Source organism: Anthonomus grandis, chromosome 4, assembly GCF_022605725.1.
Source record: "Anthonomus grandis grandis chromosome 4, icAntGran1.3, whole genome shotgun sequence".
In the NCBI taxonomy this organism is placed as follows: Eukaryota; Metazoa; Arthropoda; class Insecta; order Coleoptera; family Curculionidae; genus Anthonomus; species Anthonomus grandis.
Genome location: NC_065549.1, coordinates 36,521,579 through 36,542,125, shown reverse-complemented (window position 1 = coordinate 36,542,125; position 20,547 = coordinate 36,521,579). Strand labels below are relative to the sequence as shown.

General features: G+C 35.6%; 1 protein-coding gene across 1 annotated transcript in view; it reads left to right on the top strand.

Annotated features, from left to right (window-relative positions):
• The window catches only part of LOC126735679 (uncharacterized), a gene marked incomplete at its 5' end in the record, with an annotated part of 345,800 nt that overhangs the window by 274,792 nt on the left and 50,461 nt on the right, over nucleotides 1-20,547 (top strand). The window contains one exon of the mRNA XM_050439744.1: nucleotides 12,013-12,425. Coding sequence (XP_050295701.1) covers nucleotides 12,013-12,425 — 413 coding nt within the window. The remainder of the gene's footprint in view (nucleotides 1-12,012; nucleotides 12,426-20,547) is intronic.

Here is a 20,547-nt window from a genome sequence, read left to right as displayed (position 1 = left end):
CATAGTATGGAGACCGAACTAGGCTTGCATATTCCACAACTTGACGGATTATGGCTGAGTGAACATTTCTTAAATTAAAAACATTGTCAAAATCACTTCGAGATCTTCTTAAAACAATCGCACGGCTTTATTTTATATTTTTTTAAATATCCTCAGAAAAATTTATTTCCACACTCCTAGGTCTTTAATGATATAAACTCTTTCAAGTTTAAACAAGTTTCAATTTACATTTGTCCAAATTTAGGGCAAATGGTTTGTGCACTAGTTAAAAAATTTGTTAAGTTCATGGTACAGGTTAAAAAGGGGGAATGTCAAAAATCGTTGATTTTCAGGAAATCAATTTTTAATTTTAAAACCCAATAACTTATTATTTTATTACTTTGTATTGAATGTATTAATGGATTTAGTTTGGTATGTCTATATGGGATTGGAATTGAGAAAATATTAATGAAATTCCATTTAAAAAAATTTTTAGACCAAAAAAGAAGAAGAAAGTACAGATTGTAACGAACAAGAAGGGGGAATGTTACATATTTTCACTGTAGTTTTGTAGTATCATCAGTTTTTTATACACAAGCACTTCTAAAGCAAAACAGCAAAGGTTAATTCGAATTTCTCATTTAATTGGGAAAGATACAGAAAAAATTCACTTTTTTTTGCGCTTCTTACACACGAAGCTTTTCGAAAGGAAGCCTTGTCTTTGACATTTCTGGTATGTTTTCATGTAAAGAAATATTTTCTAGCGGCTGGATTGCGACAGAATTTCATTATTTTTCTTCGGTTCAATCAAAACAGCCGATTCCCACATACCATTCCATGTTGATCGATGGTAGACAAGCCTGGGATGATCTTTAACGACTTTTAGTTTACGTATGGGCTGGATCTTCATTGGACACTTATTTTTATAAAGTGTAGAAAAATGTGTCCAGAATTTAAAAAAATCGAAAGTGATTTCCCTAACATCAAAAGGATTTGGTTTAACTCGTGCAGCTCTGAAAACTTAAGCCCATTCATTTGGAAGTTCCACACGCGACTTTTGCTGAACTAGTCCAAAATCCTTGTCGCATTCCATAAATGAATGTCTTCTAATGGGAAAACTGATCTTGATTTCATCAAACCTTTTTTTGCACATGCCCTAAGTGATGGAGGTAACGGATAACTGTGTAATTATTATTCTGTCCCCCACATGAGTTGCAAAATATATCGAGGACTCGAACACTACTAGGTAGAAAGTTGTAAACAAAATGATGCAACATCGAACATACATCGTCAGAGCCTTTTCGACCATTTCTTTCAGGATAAGTATAGAAAATACTTTGACTAGTCGACAAAACATGAATATTAAAAGAGAATACAGATCACTGTCTCTTATAATAAACATCATTTGTGCTGATGTTGGGCACTGGCAGATTTTTAGCAAAATCCATGCATATTGCTTCTTTGTTCTCATTTACCCGTCTAGATAATTTTGCAGCCTTTTTTCTTGAATAAAACACTTCAGCTTTATGCTTGTGAAGTAGATTTTCCTGTTGGAGGGTAGTGATTTTGTCATCTAGTTGTTTTTTTCTATGGCATTTTCTGACACATTCTTCATTTTGGCTTCTAGGGACCTAATATTTGCCAAGTATTCGTCACAAATTCTGCACATATCCGACCTTGGGTAACCAAATGAAATGATGAAGTCTCGTGAGAAAATAGATGTATATGTTTCATATGCCACACAATATTTTTGATCTGTAACGGTATTTTTGTACATATTGTACATTTTTCTGATATTTAAATCTTCGGGCAGGTAGGTTTTTGAAGAATCCTTTAGGCTGTAATGGCTTTGTCGTCCATTGAAAGAACTAATATGATTGACTACTAGATCTTTAGCTTCCTGTTTCAGCTTGAGAGGCCTATTTAAGTGTTTTCATCGTTTATCAATTGGGGCGCTACCAATAATTTTTAAAGATTTCTGGAGAATTTCAAGCTTTTTTTTTGGTTATACCATGTAAGGAAAGAAAAGCCTTAAAACAAACTGGTACTTCTGTTGTCTCACCATCTAAAGAGATTCTGACACGATAAGCAAATGAACTCTCATGTAATCTTGCGACCTCTTCTGCGTTACGTGGACGTCGCTTTTGTACAGGACAGACACTAATAAGTCCACACAAATAGATGTTTTGCTCATCCACGGATTTTAATAAATTAAACTCACTTATTATCTTTTGTCTTGCACTAAGTGGAACTTTATCAAAACACTTGATACGTTTACATTGGCAGTCGCTTCCTGTCACGTGGCTTTGTAGTTTAAGTTTTTTTAGAAACATCGGTTAGTCTTCCGTAACTTTTTCTCTTTTTTCCCTGAACTGGCATAACAACAAAGTCTTCACTGTCACTGACACTTGGATTCATTTTATACTGTTTATTAGCACTGCAATATTAAAATACGACTTGTCACTTATATTTCCACAAGTTTGACGAACAATAAATAAACACCAAAACCGGTAAACACAATCAGAAAATAAAAGTAACTGCAGTCAAGAGAGCCACAAAAAATAACCTTCAAAGAAAGGAAGGTTATTTTTTGTGAAGAGAGCCTTCTGACAGTTCCTGAATAACGTGCATTTGTGACGTTCCCCCTTCTTAGCATGTGGCGCGCGGACTCTCCTCCCTTTTAGCCAGTACAGCTTAATTTAAATTGTCGATATCTGGCGACTCTTCCCTTTTTTCGCCTGTATAATGTTACTAGGTGATACTTCTGTCTATTAAAAGTTGAACGGACTGAACAGCTCAAAATGAGCAAAAAGTGACATTCCCCCTTTTTAGCCTGTACCCTTCATTTTGTAAAACTTCACAGTCTCCACTACTTTTCACAATAAAGATTTTGTTTATCGTCTGCAAATTTACAATTATTTTACGTATTAGAAATTTTCCATAAAATGTAAGATAATAATATTTATGTTGCTTAATAATTAAAATAGGAATACAATCTGGCCCAGAACTTAAATGATTTTTTAATTGAGAGATTTTATTCTAATTGAATGTTAACTATTTTTAGAGAACCCAAATTAACAGTCACAAGAAATACTGATATTAACCTTTTCATATTCTTTGTACACAGAGCAGAAATAGTCCCTGAATAGCTTGACGACACCTGCAGATGTCTCAGCATTGTTATTGTTTAAAGACATAGAGCTAGGGAAACCATTTAAGTTTTTTTCAGATTTTATGTTAACTCTTCAAAATAACTTCAAAAACTATTTCTGTTTTGTACTTGGTCCTCTATGCTTTCTAATTACCTTCTATGGCTGACAATGGCATATTCTTTATACTGAGCATGCAGCAGATAAAAATATTGATAATTAATTATAGATGACAAATTCTTGAACTTTATGTGTGCTGTTTTTTTTATTTAAGATTAATTCTTTCAAATTATTATATATTCCCATGCTGTAGGAGGTTTATCCAATTTTAGTAATGGATTTTTAGTAGTTGCCATATTGATTTTGAATTTGATCGAGTTGAGATTAAAATAAGACATATAATCTGCCAGACCCCTTGTTTCAGTTGTATGATCTGCTGCCACAATCACAGTTTACCCAAGTAAGCTTTAGCCTATAAAAATCGCCAGATAGCAAGACATTTTCAATAGTATACTTTTCAAGAATATAAGACACAGAGAGTCAGTACGATTCATAGACTTCACATGACGAATCGGGGGCAGATTTGTCAACGAAGACTTCTCAAACCACGATTGAATAAAAAGGACTCCAAACAACACACCCAAAATTAAGTTTACTATAAATAAATGCATAGTATACTGAAATATATGATTTAGAAGATTTGAGTATTTTTGCTTGTCGATTAACAAATCCTAACATTTGATATAAGCGTAACTTCCAGATCCTTAACTTCTTGAACTCTTTTAAGAACAACATCATCAATTCCATGATCGTATCTAATCTTTAATGTGTTTTTACTGAATGAAAATGAATAACACTTGTAGCAAAACTTTGTAGCCCAACCTGTTCTGCCTCCAATACGCTCGTATAATATTAAATCATTGGTGTGTTTTATGTCTATATGTTTCTTTTTTTAATTTCTACATGCTCCAATATTTTTTAAAATAATAAATTTTTAAGGAAGAATATGCCTCTCGGCAATCAGCCTTCTTGTAGCCCGGTCTTATAAGCATTCTCAGTTCTTTAAATCGGATAGTCTTTGTAACCTAAAGTGGTTCTTATTAATTTTTTTGGACATTCATAATAATTAATAATATAACAGGTCAACATAACAGGTCACATTAGCATAAATCCAGGAATTTCCAAGGGTCCCTTTCTTCTCTTTTCTTCTGTATGAGCCTAATACTGTTCAGTCAAGAACTCAATAACCCGAAAGAAGGATACACACCTTTAAATAACATGATATCAAACATATTCTATATGGACGAGCTAAAGTTACTCGCTAAAGATTATAATGATTTAAACCGCTTAATAACGACTGTAAGAATTTAGCAAGTCTACAAAAATGCAATTCGGGTTAGATAAAAGCACCACTGCCACAATCAACCAAGGAAATCCAGTCAAAATGAACAACTTTGAACCAGGAAATACCTATAAATACTTAGGAATATAAGAAAAATGAAATAGCTTCTTATAAAAGAATATTTCAGAAAATAAGCAAATTCTGCAAACTGAACTAAAAAGTAAAAACAAATTTGCACTGAATTGGAACACTCGTGGTAACTGTTTTAAAGTACAGCTTCGGAATACTAGGCTGGAAAGTAGACAACATCAAGAAGATAGACACTAAAACGCGAATAATATTAACAGAAAATATATTATATGTTCAAAGATTTAACGGAGAAAGAGAAATGAGACAAATAAAAGCTGCTTACAATATGGCTTTTACAACATTGCAATCATTCTTCAAGTTCAATCAACTTCTCAAGGAACAAACAAACTCGTTACAATGATCCAAGAGCTGGAAACGCACATAAGTCAAACAAAAACAATTTCACATAAAGCTAAAAGATGAAATGTAGATAACAGACGAGAATGGTATAACAAAGACCCAAAAGCAAAAAATGAAAAAATGAACCAAAAATTAAAAAAAAATCTATTCAGCTGCTGAAAGATATGTGGACTAACAAACCATTGCATGAACAATTCCCAAAAACTCTAAAAAAGCCAAATGTAGGTAAGCAACACATTCTATCATTTCTTAAGAGCGGAAAACTAAAAAGCGAAAGTGAAGCACTAATTACAGCCACTCAGGATGCAGCTACAGGAAAAAGATATTATGATACACGTATCCTTAAAATAGACTCCTAAACCAAATGGTGATATATACATGGGTCTTACGTAAAAACTATAATATGAAATGCGAGGAAAACTGGTATAAACAGCAACCCCCAGACGTGACCACAATCAACGACATCAATATCTTATACCACCAACCTATGCATGCATGGTGTATATCTTATACCCCAGCAATGTCTATCCATGTACAAAGTGAACCGTAATATATGTAATGTATTATGGACTTAAAATGATGATGGGCCAATGTGAAATTGAAGTAACGGTTGAAGCAAAGGGCGTTAAGAGCAGTAAAATTAGAATAAAGTAAGTAATAATGATCCAGTGAGATGCTTTAAGCACGCTTTATTTTTGTATTACCACAAATCCATTATCCACTGCTTTTAACGAAAAAATGCAGATGAAATCAACAATGCCGTTTAACTTAATGTATATGGATGACATAAAATCATTCTCGTCATTGGAAAGGTGTAACCAATGACATTAGGATGAAGTTTGGAATAGATAAATGCAAATCTAACAGGATCCAAAAAGAACAATGGCATGATATGGAGGATCATGTGTTAACTCTGGCATCAGGTATTGGAACGATTTCCCACATGCAAAAGCATGATACCTATAAATATTTGGGGTTTGTCTAGTCGCGAAGTATAGAGAAACCGGAGATAAAAAAGTAGCTAAAAAAGAAGCTAAGAAATAGAACTACAGCTTACAGTTATTCACAAAACACTATGATTGTAATAAATACTTACACTATTCCTGTAGCAGCATATAGCTTTTGTTTGAAGACCTAAACAGAATGGTTAGAGTATACTTTACCAAACAGAGAAAACACCATCTTAAAGCATGCAAGGAGAGATTCCACCTATCTCGTAACAAAGGAGGCAAAGGATTTACAGACATGCAAGTTAGACATCAAAAGGAAGTAGCAACACACTCACCTTTACACCAGGCAGTTAAAAATTTAGTTAAGAATTTTACGCCGCCTAAACTACACGACGAAGAATATACCTACCACATTGAGTGCTCTCTCTCTTAACATTGGAACTTCAGCAGGAAGAGAAATAAGTCGAGGGCTGGTACCCAAATATGTTAAGTGCTCACCTGGATAAAGCTGCCTCTATTAGATGGATGAAGATCAGAAACATCTTCCAAGAGACCAAGGTATTCTTGTGTGCTATCGGGTATCAATTTGTTGTTACTCTATCGTATCTAAAATACATTATAAAAGACCAGAACATACCATCGTATCAACACAATGTCATAAAACACTCTTCTCCGAGAATACACAAACCACCACAATAATGTAGCAAAAATATTATATACTGAGCTATGTCACAAACTTGAACTTACCCAGGAGAAAATCCCATGCTACAGATTCACATCATAACATGTACTAAAATATTAAAAATGCTTACTGTACTGAGACCGGGAAATTCAAACAGACAGTCCCGGTTAGAGAAGGAAATATTTCTTGTTGGTGTAGCAGTCCCAGCTCCTGCGAATATAGAAAAGAAACACACAGAAAAAATTGAAAAATACTTATCTGTTCTTACTAGTCAAGAGACTATTCCCATGGTAATTGGAGCCACTGGAGAGGTGCCAAAATAGCTGAAGAAAAATCTGGAAAGTTTTGAACTTCCGAAAAGCCTCTTATTTGAAATGCAGAAAGTCATCGTCTTGGATACCTGTAGCATAATGACAAAGATTAAACAAAACATAAGGAAAATATTAACATTCACCATCCGGTTAACGTTAAGAGTATACTTTCTAATAATACATACTAATACTGTAAAAAAATAAAAAAAAAATTTCAAAAAACGTTTAGCCTTGTTTGGTTTTGCTTTCATTGAGAACTGTATTATTGGCAATAAACCACGATTGGGTTATTGCCAATAATTAGTGCCACATTATTAGTGCTCAGCATGAAGTTTATAGCATCTCCATGGCTGTGTTGCTCACATTGGTGTTCTACGCAAAGAGAATATAGATAGATCAATGTTTGGCATTGATATTGATTAGTTTCAATATACGAGGTACGTCCAGAAAGTAAGTTTCGTTTCTATTTATATCCGCTGCAGCGCTGCGATCGCAGGTTCCCACATGCCTGACAGACGCTGGGGCCAAAATGAAACTAATTGAAATTTATCGGCAAATTTGCGAAGTTAACGGAGGACGTAATGAAGTGCATGATGAAGAACGAAGTGGGCGTCCATTTTTGATTACAGTAGAACTGGTTCGAGCAATTGATGAATTGCTTAAGGACAACCGTAAGTTTACAATTAGAGCTTTCGCTATGGAATTTCTCCAAATCTCAAGATCACTAATTTATAAAATTGTTACCGAAAAACTGAAATTTCATAAACTTTGCCTACGTTGGGTACCGAAAATTCTTACTGAGGAACACACAACAAAACGGATGGGTAGTGCTTTAGTTTTTAATCTATTATGATATTTTCTGTCACAGATAGTCACAGGAGATGAAACTTGGGTTTCTTATGCTACTCCTGAAACTAAGCGGCAATCAATGGAATGGAGGCACACTTCATCCCCAGCAAGGGTCAAGCCGAAACAATTTTGACACCTCAAAAAATAACGTACACAGTGTTTTGGGACAGGAAAGGCATCTTACTGATTGATTTCTTACCACGAGGGCAAACAATCAATGAGGATGTTTACTGCGAGACACTTGAGAGTTTACAGCAAATTGCACTGCGCAATACAGAATAAACGCCGATGATTTCTGTCAAAAGGTGTTGTTTTTCTTCACGACCATGCAAGACCACACACTGCAAATGTGACGAGAAACTTCCTACAGTGATTTGGCTGGGATGTGTTCGACAATTCTCCGTTCAGTTGTGACCTCGCTCCTAGCGATTTTTATCGGTTTTTACACCTTAAGTCTTTCCTTGGAGGCCAACACGTCAACCGTGACGAAGAGCTGAAAGAAAATGTTTCCATCTGGTTGAAGACACAGGCCGCCAGCTTATATGAAGAAGACATAGAAAAGCTTGTCACGCTATAACAAATGCCTGCAAATTTTCGGCAATTATGTAGAAAAATAGTTTAAGAGTTGTAGATTTTTGTGCAATAAATATTTTACCTGTATCTGTACACAATTAATTTTTATTACCAAACGGAACTTACTTTCTGGACGTACCTCGTACTTATATATACCGATCCTTGCGAGCATGCAGGTGTCAAGTATGTAAATTATCATTATTCCGACTTATGTTGACTGGTCTATGTCTAATCGCCCTTCTATTACGATTTATTGGTATACTATTTACTATTTGGTACTTAGTATAGATTCATTGCATTAAAGTGTCTGATTAATTAAATAGTTTTGTATCACACGAGTTACATTCATGTAAGCACAACGTTATAAAATTCAAATAAAAACGATACTCAACATCCATACGGTTAGTCTGATACAATTTAAATCCTTTAAACTAATTCTATCTGCAAATTCAGGACCTACCATAATCACACTTATACGTAACACCGAAGATACTATCGAATGTTTGTGATTGACTTGAGTGCTTTGAAGCACAACAGGAATATTTTGGGGTATTTCATAATTTAAATTAAGATTTAGATTACAGCGAAATTTTGAAAGACAAAAGCGCTTAACATAATGATCGATTCAAGGCAGCCAAAAGATAAATATTAACCTCCAGGAGATTCAGTTGTTACTATAAACTTCTAAATCCTTAATAGCGCATGGACGTTCTTCGTAAGAGCTGGCGTTGGTGAGGGGTCGGGAAATCAATAAATCGTTGTCGTTTCCTCGTTAACTATGCAACATAGGCTTAGCCTATAATTTTCATGTTAATCAATGAGTATTTCGGCACCCGAGCAAAACATTTGCCAATGGCGTAAATGGAAACTATCTTCATATTAGATATCATTAGACGTTTTTTTTACAATAATTAACCCATTAACGCCTAGCGTTATCGTATGGTCACAATTATTTACGCTTTCTGTAAAGGATGCTGCGGCTCTATTTTTAGGCCGGTTGGAGAGATGGCGCTGCCAGTCTCTTAAAAATAGTTCAACTTGTTGATTAGTTCATAACAGGTCTAGACGACGTTCGTACCAGACACGTGAGCGTGTAATTTATTTAGGTGTTTTTGCTATTGCGTAAAAGTGCTATGGAGCCAAACTTTGTGTAAGTATATTGTTCGAGTTTTTTTATGAAACCGTTCCTAACTTTGTTAGCCAGTGAGAAGACATATCAAATATTGTACTAGTTATTTTTTTGTCGAAATCTGAGTTATGCCATATAAGCTACAGATGTATATATGAGCCTGTTACCGTATGGTAACGCTAGGCGGTTACACTACCGAATTTTTTGTAAATTGTTTTTTTTTTGTTATAGGAGGGGTTTGTCACTTCAAGATGCCCTAGAGATTGCCTATAGTGATAATATAGACGAAATATTTATTGAACCACCCGATCCGGATGTTCTGACAGACGTAGACTCCGGGGATGAAGATGGTAGTGGATTTATTGACAATTTATCTGGCAGACAACTTAGAGGTCAAGCCGAAGTAAAACTCCTGGACAACACCAGAGTTGGCGGGTGCAGTTCTGATGATTTGTCGCGAAGTCTTGGATCACTTCGTGCTTCACCAAAACATAGGTCTCCTTCGCCATCACAAAACAAAGCACCTTCGATAACACAAATTACTGTTGATGTAGAGGACTTTGACTGGGTCCAAGGAGATTTGCAACCAAATAACCAAATTTTTCCAACATGTGACTTCAAGCCATATCAACATTTAAGTCTCGTGGAATTATTAGAATTGTTTATCCATGATGACATCATACATATGATGATCGAGGAAACGTCCAGGTTTGCCTTATTCAAAAACTGTCCGGACCCTAAAGTATCTGTAGGAGAAATGAAATGCTACATTGGCATTCTTATTATTAGTGGGTATATTGATTTACCAGGAAAAAGGTTTTACTGGGACTCAAATAATGACATGAGAAATGAATTGGTTTACATGTCTATGCGCAGGGACCGTTTTTTGCAAATTTCGCGTTTTATTCACTTCGCTGATAATTGTGAACCAGAGCTGTCTGATAAAGTGTGGAAAAAGCGTCCACTAATGGACAAGATCGAGGAAAACTTTTTAGCTTATTTTGAGCCTGAAGAGCATCTATGTTACGACGAATCTATGATTCGATACTTCGGAAAACACAGCTGCAAGCAGTTTATTCGAGGTAAACCAGTTCGTTTCGGCTATAAAATGTGGTGTATGAATACGGCTTCCGGTTACCTCATCAACTTTGAAATGTATCAGGGAAATAACCCCCGCCGCTCCCCTGAGTATGAATTATTATTCGGTAAAGCATCAGCGCCCATGGTGCAAATGCTAAAAGAAGTAGAAAGAGTAAAAGGTTTCAAACCATATAAACTCTATTTTGATAATTTATTTACAGGCATAAAGCTCCTTAAATATTTACGAGATAAAGGGTATCAAGGTACTGGAACTGTGCGTGAAAATAGATTACCTAAGGGATGCTCTCTTACTGAAAAAAAGACCTTTGAAAAAAAACCGAGAGGTACTACCGAATCTATCCTTGATAAGGGAAATGGGATTTCATATGTTCGCTGGGCTGATAATGGAGTTGTCACTCTGGCGTCAACATGTTTTGGAGTACAACCAATTGGATCTGTGCGCCGATATTCAAGTGCCGAAAAAAAAGTAGTTCAAGTGCCTCGGCCGTTTGTGATTGGAACTTACAATTCTTATATGGGTGGCGTTGACCTTATGGACGAGAATATATCGAGATACCGCATTGGTATAAGGGGTAAAAAGTGGTGGTGGAGTATATTTACGTGGCTAATGGATGCGTGTGTGCAGAATGCTTGGCAACTCCACAAGAAATCTGGAGGAACTCTTCCGCAATTAGAGTTTAGACGGGAAATAGCGAAATTTTATTTGAACTCTTTTGGAGTTCCACCAAAAGGTCCTGGTAAAGTTTCCACATTTTCAAGCTCAGTTTCCTTGAACAGGGTATCGGATGATATTCGGTATGATAAAAGGGATCATTTGGTTATTCGAGTTCCCCAAAACAAACGGCGACGTTGTGCTGGAGAGGGCTGTTCCGCAGTGGGAAGAACAATGTGCAAAAAATGCGACGTGGGTGTTTGTATTGACTGTTTTTCTTTATTTCATACAAAGTAGCTTTTCAATGAAAGTAGATTTTAGTCTAAAATAACAGTTTTTGTTTTTTACTTTAAAATAAATGACACTGAACAATGCTTTGTATTTTTTCACAAATTGTTATAACTAGGTAGTTAAAACGCCTAGTGTTACCATATGGTCACATTTAATTTCGGCTACAGTATTATCAATAAAACTAAAAAATTGCTGTCAATCCTTGCATTGTATCCTAAAAACCTAAAAAATAATCATTTGATATTTCTCTGCCAAAAAAAAATTAACCAGGCGTTAATGGGTTAAGTATATGAGATAGTATTTTTCAAATTTAATATTTATTTAACTAGTGACGTAGTACCCAATAAAACAAGTAACTAATTTTAACATCATTGCCACACCAAAGAGTAAGCCTGTCTAAGTCAGATTGTTAGTTTAATATACTTAATTTTATTAGGAATTTTATCTTAGAAATAGTTCTTAATATATAAACTTCTTTCAAACCGTTCAATTATTAGTGTAATATTCTCTTTAAGACTCTAACGCGACATCGACCACGGTCCGCCAGACCACAACAAAGTAGTGCTTTCGACCGCAGTTTTCCCCCTACGCTTCCACGCACCTCCTCCGTGCCCCAAGAGCAAGAAGAAGAGGCTGAATCTTTTTATCGACCCTCGTCTTCAGAAGGAGACACTGTTGATCGGTTGGAGCCAATTAGAACCTCTCAGTTCGCGTCTTTTAGCGGCAGTTCAGCTCCGTACTCGTCCGCATCACCGACTTCTTTTGGCAGCTGGAGACGTGAACTTCAAGATCAGGGTGTGGTATTAAGACACGCGGAACGACGAGCCATCATTGGAGCAAGAAGAATACCGAGTTCAAGGTTGGAAAATATTATCGATAATTCCGATAGGAGGCAGTATGGAATGGGTTGGATAGGAAAACTTTTTGGGTAAGTAATAATGTTAAGGCTCATGATACAAGAAGTACAATGCATGATATTGCGCCTATTTAATGTGTTGTATTTTGTAACAGATAAAAAGTGTACTCTTTAAAAGTTTCGTTTATTTGCTAACTAATAATATATATACTTTGAGACTAATCAACAATTTTTTCAGAATAAAAACAAGATTCTTGACAAAAAAGATAATAAAAAAAAACAACTTTGTAGAATATCTTTATGTTTACAATGCACGTATCCGATGTTGCCACTTTGTGTTGTTTTTATAGATATTTTTTTACATCTGTGAAGCCAACGCTCGATCAATATCTAGCAATCAAAAATCTAGAACGCTGCATATGTCGTTTGCCAGCGACCTATTTATAGTCCGCGCCCGCTGTTATTTAATCGATATAATGCCCATATCTCCTGAAATTCCCAAGGAATTTTAATATTTTGTTGTCCAGATATTAACAATCAATAACTATCAATACCAATAATTACCAGACCTCTACAAACTAAAGTTTTTTTTTGTAAAAATTACTTAAAATGTCGAATTTTAAAGAAATGAAAAAGGCTCCCTAAGGATTTGAATTAATCTTTTTTCTATAGCATCTGAGATGGTTGGAAACCTCTACAAACAAAAGTTTTTTGGAAAAAAATTGTTGACTAATGGCTCTAAGGAAAAGCTTTATCCATATCCTTTAACAGTTATAGCCTATAATATCTAACTCAATAATTTTTAATTAAAAAACTTTCGTTTTCATTGCAACCATCTCAAAAACATTTAGATTTTTATTATATATCACAGAAAAAAGTTTAATTTAAATCCTTTGGAAGTTATCCGTTTAATTAATTTCCTTAGTTTGTCGCGGTTTACACCCACTATAAATCAATTTAGTTATCCATTGTTAATATCTAGATAAAAAATTATTTAAACTCCTTTGGAATTCCAGGAGATACGGGCATTATATTGATTAAATAATAATGGGCGCCGACTATAAATATGTTGCTGGCAAACGACATATGCTGCGTTCTCGATTTTGGTGGCTGGATATCGACCACACACTACCTTCATTTTTGCACACATTAATTTTGCGGCATTTCGGGTTCGAATAAGCAATAAATTTGCTAGATTATAATAATATACTTAATTACACATTTTTATTAATATTTTGGTATCCAATACATAACAGATACTTCACAAATATGCCGTCTTTTATAATATTATAACCTAGAAGGATGACACCATTGACACCTAACTCGGAAGGAACGATTTGAATTTCCTTTTTTTCCAATAAATATGACCAACCAACTTCAGACTTCTTTATCATTTTTCTCAACAAAAATAGAGTTTTTTCGTCTTAATATTAATTTAAAAAGCGCACTGAAACCACTCGAAACATCCATTTAATATTAATACTGTACGAAAAGCAGTGTTGCCAGGTCAGGAAAATCAAAAACATAAAATGTGTTCATAAAAACGCATGAGATGACGCAATTTTCATTTACAATTTCCTTGATCTGTGTTGATTAACACGTTAACTGCCAAGAAAAATTTGCAATTATGTCACTAGCGTCTATTTTATACCTACCTACATATTTTTTGATTTGTTAACAACTCTATTTATTATGACAGAATATACTTGAATAGGGATGAATCAATTAGAGCTAGTGATAAGATAAAATATTTGGAAATTATCATTGATAAGAACTTAAAATGGAAAGGTCATATAATTTTTGCTGCGACCAAAATAAGAAAACTTGTTTATACATTCTACCTTTTAAGAGAAATTTTGTCAAGAAAACTATGCATTCTAGTTTATAAAGCTTTAGTTGAGTCACTATTAAGAAATTGTATAGTGGCGGAGAGGAGATAGATCGAAGTTAAAGGCTTTATAAACTGTTCAAAATTATATCCTTAAAGTAATATTTAAGAGAAGTAAACATTTTTGCTACAAAAGATTTGTAGAACGAAAGTAGACTTAATATCAAGCAACTTTATGTTCTGTCTGCACCCTTATGTAAAAAAAGAAAAAAAGAATATATAAATCATCGTCACAATACCAGATTAAGAACTAACAACAGTGCACTTATCCCATTATGTCAAAAGACTTTACATTTAAAATCTTTAACTTACCTGGCATCCAAGCTCTTTAATATGTTGCCTACAAACATTAAGAACGTAAAAAGTGTGAAAGTATTTGTTAAACTTTGACAGATTTGGGGTTTTTCTTTAGGAATCTTTTTTTTGTTTTTGTTTTTTTTCTCTTGTTGGTTTCTTTCTTTTCTGTTTTTTTCTTTCTTTTAAAACAGTGTTAGTTTTTTCAGCAGTATTAGTTTTTATTTTACTTTTTGTTTAAGTTTATTCTTGTTAGATACTTGGAGTGAAGTTCTTTAAGTGGGTGGTTGTGATTAGGTATAGGGATAGGTATCCAAACAGCAATTTAGATTAATGTTTATAGTTAAGTCTCCAAATATTAATAAATGTCAAAGAATATTATGGATTATTTAGATAACTTAAGTGTATTTAGATGTTTAGTAATCTAGGCACTTATTAAAAAAATATGGCTTAAGAATGTAAACAAAAAAACATGTAATTTTCGATCGTGTAATATATTTAATTTGATTTGATTTATTCTAATATTAACTCTTAGCGGCGCCTAATTTAGTTGGTAAAAAAATTCCTAGTGGAGCCAAAATATTTTTTTTATGAATTTTTTGTAAAATTGTAGTAATTTAATACATTAGTAATAATAAAAAAATAAAAAAATGAAAATCTGCCAATCAGTTTCTGCGGCGTTAACTTTTACAATGTTACTATTTTGCCAAGAGTTTGCAGACGGTAGCTCAGAATTATTGGAGGCTTGGGATTGTTCGAAGGTTCACTTATGACTGGCTATTAAAAAATCTAAACTTGATTATAACTAATAAATAAGAGGGCGCCACTTATTTTTTTTTTTTTTTAATAAATGAAAGAAAACTAAGAAAAACACTTGGTATATAGGTTTCAATTAACAATCAAATGACCCTGGATGAAGTAGATTTAAAGAGCCAAAAAAAAAAAAAATATATCTTAACAATACAACCAAATTATATTTACATCAAAGATAATATCTACCTCATTTTCTAATCTGTTAAATGTTAATAATTTATTATGAATTAAAATATGAATAATGTTGATATTGTAACGAAATTCGGGAACACACTTTTATTGTCAACGTCAAAAACACTAACCTAACTCGCTTTGACTGTCGTTTAATTGTTTCCAAGGTAAAAACTGACTAAACAATTAAAACTGAATGATTTGTCACGAAGCGCGTCCTTTTTAAAACCCGATGGAACAGTTTCGAAATATTTAGAATTATCTTTATTGTTTTTGCCCAAAGAGACCAATAATTTTAGGAGAATACTGACAGTCAAAGCAAGCAAGTATACAAATTCTAGAAAATTAGAACTACAGGGATTTACAATAATATAACCTAAATAACCTAAATTGGGGCCAAAATGGGGCTCTCAAACAAGATGAACTACCTAAAAACTAAACACTATAGATGAAAATAATAAACCAAACGTAAGTAGAACCCTAAAGAAACCCTACGAATCAACTTTAACTACACAATACTAATAAAATTGTACAAAAACTAGCAGAATAATTAACGTAGTTACATTTTCATAATACTGCTCCCCTCTCAAGTTTGATCGTCCCGATCAAACATGGGACCACCTGAGTCATGATAGGGCGCTAGCCGGACGATGTTTACAATTTTCATCTTCGCTGTCGGATGTCGCAGGATACGGTACACCACGTCGTTGATTCTGGTGACCACATTGAATGGACCTTCCCAATCCTTCTGGAGCTTTGGTGACTTGCCCTTCGTCCTCCGTGGATTGTATAACCAGACTTTATCCCCAGGATTAAAACCGGTAGAATTTGCCTTTATGTCATAACGTGATTTCATTCTGTTACTTTCTAGATGAAGTTTATCTCGTGCTTGTTCGTGAACAATTTGTAAACGCTCTTGTAAATGGTCGACGTACTCCTCCAGGGTTTCAGACTTATGGGGTCTTCCAGTAATAATGTCCAAAGGTAAACGAAGTTCATCACCGTAGACAACTTTTGCCGGGCTTTTTCCAGTTGACTTGTGGATAGAAGAACGATATGCCAATAGGAATGGTTGTATACAGGTATCCCAGTCGGTTTGCTTAGAGTTTACTACCATCCTTAAATAGGTTTCAAATGTGCGGTTAAATCTTTCAACCATTCCATCAGACTGTGGGTGTAGTGGGGTTGTACGGGTCTTATTGATTCCCAGCAACTGGCATACTTGTTGGAATATTTGTGACTGAAAGTTCCTTCCTTGGTCTTAATGTATCTCTCTGGGTACACCAAATCGACAAATCCAGTTCTGGAACAGCACTTCAGCTACTGTCGTTGCTTCTTGGTTTGGAATCGGATAAACCTCGGGCCACTTACTAAAGTAATCCATAGCAACAAGAGCATATCGGTTTCCGGAGCTACTAGTAGGAAAGGGTCCTGCTACGTCTATGGCAATTCGTTCAAAAGGTGCACCAACAAGATACTGCATCATCTTTCCTCTTGTCCGGGTTTTTGGGCCCTTGCTTGACGAACACTGCTCACACTGTCGGCACCAGCGTTCAACATCTTGATGACTGTTCAGCCAGTAAAACCGTTCTCTCACTTTTGCCAAGGTCTTACTAACTCCAAAATGTCCTCCGCCGACACCGCCATGAACAGCTTCAAGGACTTCCGGAATACGTTTTCGAGGAAGGACTGTCAGATATGTCTTTTCTTTTCCATCTACGCTCTCCCAGACTCTTTTTAATAATCCATCTTTTATAACCAATGAATTCCATTGAGACCAATAAGCTTTAAGTTCTGGAGATTTGTCAGAAATGTCTTTCCATTCTGGTTTTGAAATTTCTCGAGATTTCAGTTCGTAAATAAGACCAAATACTGGGTCATCACACTGATCTTGGATTAAACTAGCTACATCCCACTCTTTAGAACTGTGAAGGCCAATACGATTACAAGTAAATATCTCTGGATGCTGTTTCGATTCCTTTTTAAAACAATGTTGACATGTTTCAATACAGGGTCTTCTCGATAAAGCATCGTCATTTTGGTGATATGCGCCTTTCCTATGTTCTATTGTAAAGTCATACTCTTGTAATCGTTGAAGCCACCTTGCTATTTGTCCTTCGGGGTTTTTAAACTGAAACAGCCATTTCAACGAAGCATGGTCGGTTCTAAGGATAAATCGTTGACCATACAAATATTTATGGAAATGTTCAATAGCTTTTACTGCTGACAATAGCTCTCGTCTAGTGACACAATAGTTTCTTTCTGGTTTTGATAATGTTTTACTGAAATAAGCTATTACTTGCTCGCCATCTTCATATTTTTGTGATAGAACGGCCCCAATTCCAACATTACTCGCATCGGTATCCAAAATAAAAGTTTGTCCAGGAATCGGATATGTTAAAATTGGAGATGTGCATAGTGCTCTCTTTAACTGTTGAAATGCTTCTTCACAGTCTGTTGACCAACTAAATACCACTTTGTCCTCCGTGAGCTTATGTAGAGGCTTTGCAAGATTAGCGAAATTTCTTACAAATCTTCTGTAATAGGTACAAAGGCCCAGAAAGCTTCTTAACTGGTGTTTGTCAGTGGGTCGTGGCCATTTTTCGATCGCCTCTACTTTATCTGGATCAGTCTTGACACCTTTTTCTGATATTACATGGCCAAGGTATCGAACTTCTTTTTGAAATAAGCAACATTTTTTAGGACTTAGCTTCAGGTTGGCCTCTCGCAGTTTAACAAATACCTTTTGAATATTCTTCAAATGATCTTCAAATGTTTTCCCCAGTATGATAACGTCATCCAGATAAACTAAACATGATTCCCAAGTCATTCCACGTAAAACTGTGTCCATAAGTCTCTCAAAGGTAGCTGGAGCATTGCAGAGTCCAAAGGGCATTACTGTAAACTGCCAAAGTCCTGTTCCAGTCGAGAATGCGGTCTTTTCCTTATCTTCTGGGTGCATCTTTACCTGCCAGTATCCACTCTTTAGATCGAGTGTTGAGAACCATTCTGAACCTGATAGCGTGTCCAGGGTGTCGTCAATTCTTGGTAGGGGATAACTGTCTTTCTTGGTAATATCATTCAGTCGCCGATAGTCTACACAAAATCTAGTGGATCCATCCTTTTTCTTCACTAGAAAAACTGGAGATGTCCAAGGACTCTGAGAAGGCTCTATCACTCCTTGTGTCCTCATTTCTTGAAGCATTGAGGAAACTTCTCCTTGTTTAGCTATCGGAATTCTTCGAGGTGCTTGTTTAATCGGAGTATTGTCTCCAGTGTTAATTCGATGCTGCACCAAATCAGTTCTTCCCAGGTCTTTATCGTGCAAGGAAAACACATCTTGATTTTCTTCAAGAAGACGTCGCAATTTACTACACTGGTCCATGGTTAAATTGGCAGAAGATTCTTCAAATAGGTTTTGTAAACATACAGGAAAAGGTCTGTTTAAATAACGACTTCTATCAGCATTTTTCATGACTGCCACTACTTCAGAGCATACGCCAATGTTCTCTCCTTGTTTCAGGTGTTGATCATATCCTTTTAAATTTACCATTCGAACCAAAATAGTAGATTTCTTCTGCGTAGTTAACGTCTTGGCTGGAAAAATTCCTTGACCATATAGTTTGCATTTTTCCATGGGCTCAATCAAAACAGTTTCTCCCTCTTTTCCTCCAGTTGTAGCATAAACCACCACCTCTGAATTTCCTGGTATAGTAACATCCTTGAATAACTTAACGACTCTGGTATTTACTTTATCTTCATATAGGTGGTGCATAAAAATCTCTTCATTTCTCGTCGTCAATATCCGGTTATATACACGATTATATACGGTTATCCATTTTAAACTGCTGAGCATTCATAACATCTAATCCTAATATGACATCATCCATGATTTCTGCCACTAGTACTGGCTGTTGGAATGTTGTTAAGCCAATGGTGACTGTAGCTTCGTGCAATCCAAGAATCGGGATCCTTTTTCCATTTGCAGACTCCAGAATTAAATTGGGTGGTGCTGAGAGCCTACAGTGTGCTACGATGTTCGGCTTCACGATAGTATGACTTGATCCTGTATCCACTACCATCTCACATTCACGGCCGCATATTTTTCCCGGTACTACCAAGCTCTCTCCAGGATGTGGCAGCCGGTTTAGTTTTATACGTGGGGCTTGGTAGCACCCAGCCAGCTTGAAGTTGAAGTTTTCCTGGTTCCTTGGATCTCTTAAAGGCTTGGGGCATTGACGTTTAAGGTGCCCCTCCTCATTGCAATTCCAGCATTGCAATGGTCTTTTAGGTTTCCTCGCTAATAATGATTCAAGCTTCTTTAGGCGGTCTTCGAGATCACTTTCCGAAGTTCTGATTTGTCTTATTCGTGTCTGCCTTCTAGTTGCTTGAAAAGCTGCCTCATACTCTAGTCCATGGGCCAAAGCTTCTGATATACTTTTATGATGAGCCATCCTTAGAGCGTGGTTAGTATCTGGATCTCGAACTCCATCAATAAAACAATTTATAGAAATTTGTTCTCGGAACTCTGTTGGGGCTGAAGGGTAAGCCAGATTTACTAATCGAGCAACATCGGCCTCAAACTGTTGGAGTCCTTCCTCGGGTTGTTGTCTTCTAGATTTCAATTGAGCCTGGTACACTTGTTGTAGATGGGCTTCACCGTATCTCATCTCTAAGGTACGCACCAGTACGTCGAAATTGAGCTGATCCTCAGATGGCACCATTCTTAATATTTCTGTAGCTTCTCCTCTAAGGCTTAGCTTAAGATTGATTGCCTTTTCTTCGTTATCCCAGCGATTTCCCCTAGCAGCGGCCTCAAATTGATTCAAATAGGTACTCCAAGCTTCTTTGCCGTCGAATTTTGGTGGCTTTACTTTCATCATTGTTTGCATTCCAGGATCGGGATGAAGAGGAGTCCGTTTTACTTTCATCTCTAGTTCTTGGATCTTTTTTTGTACTTGCCCCAATTCTTCTTCTACTGTTGCTTCAAAGTTAGTCATTAATTGTTTCTGATTCTTCTCCAGATCT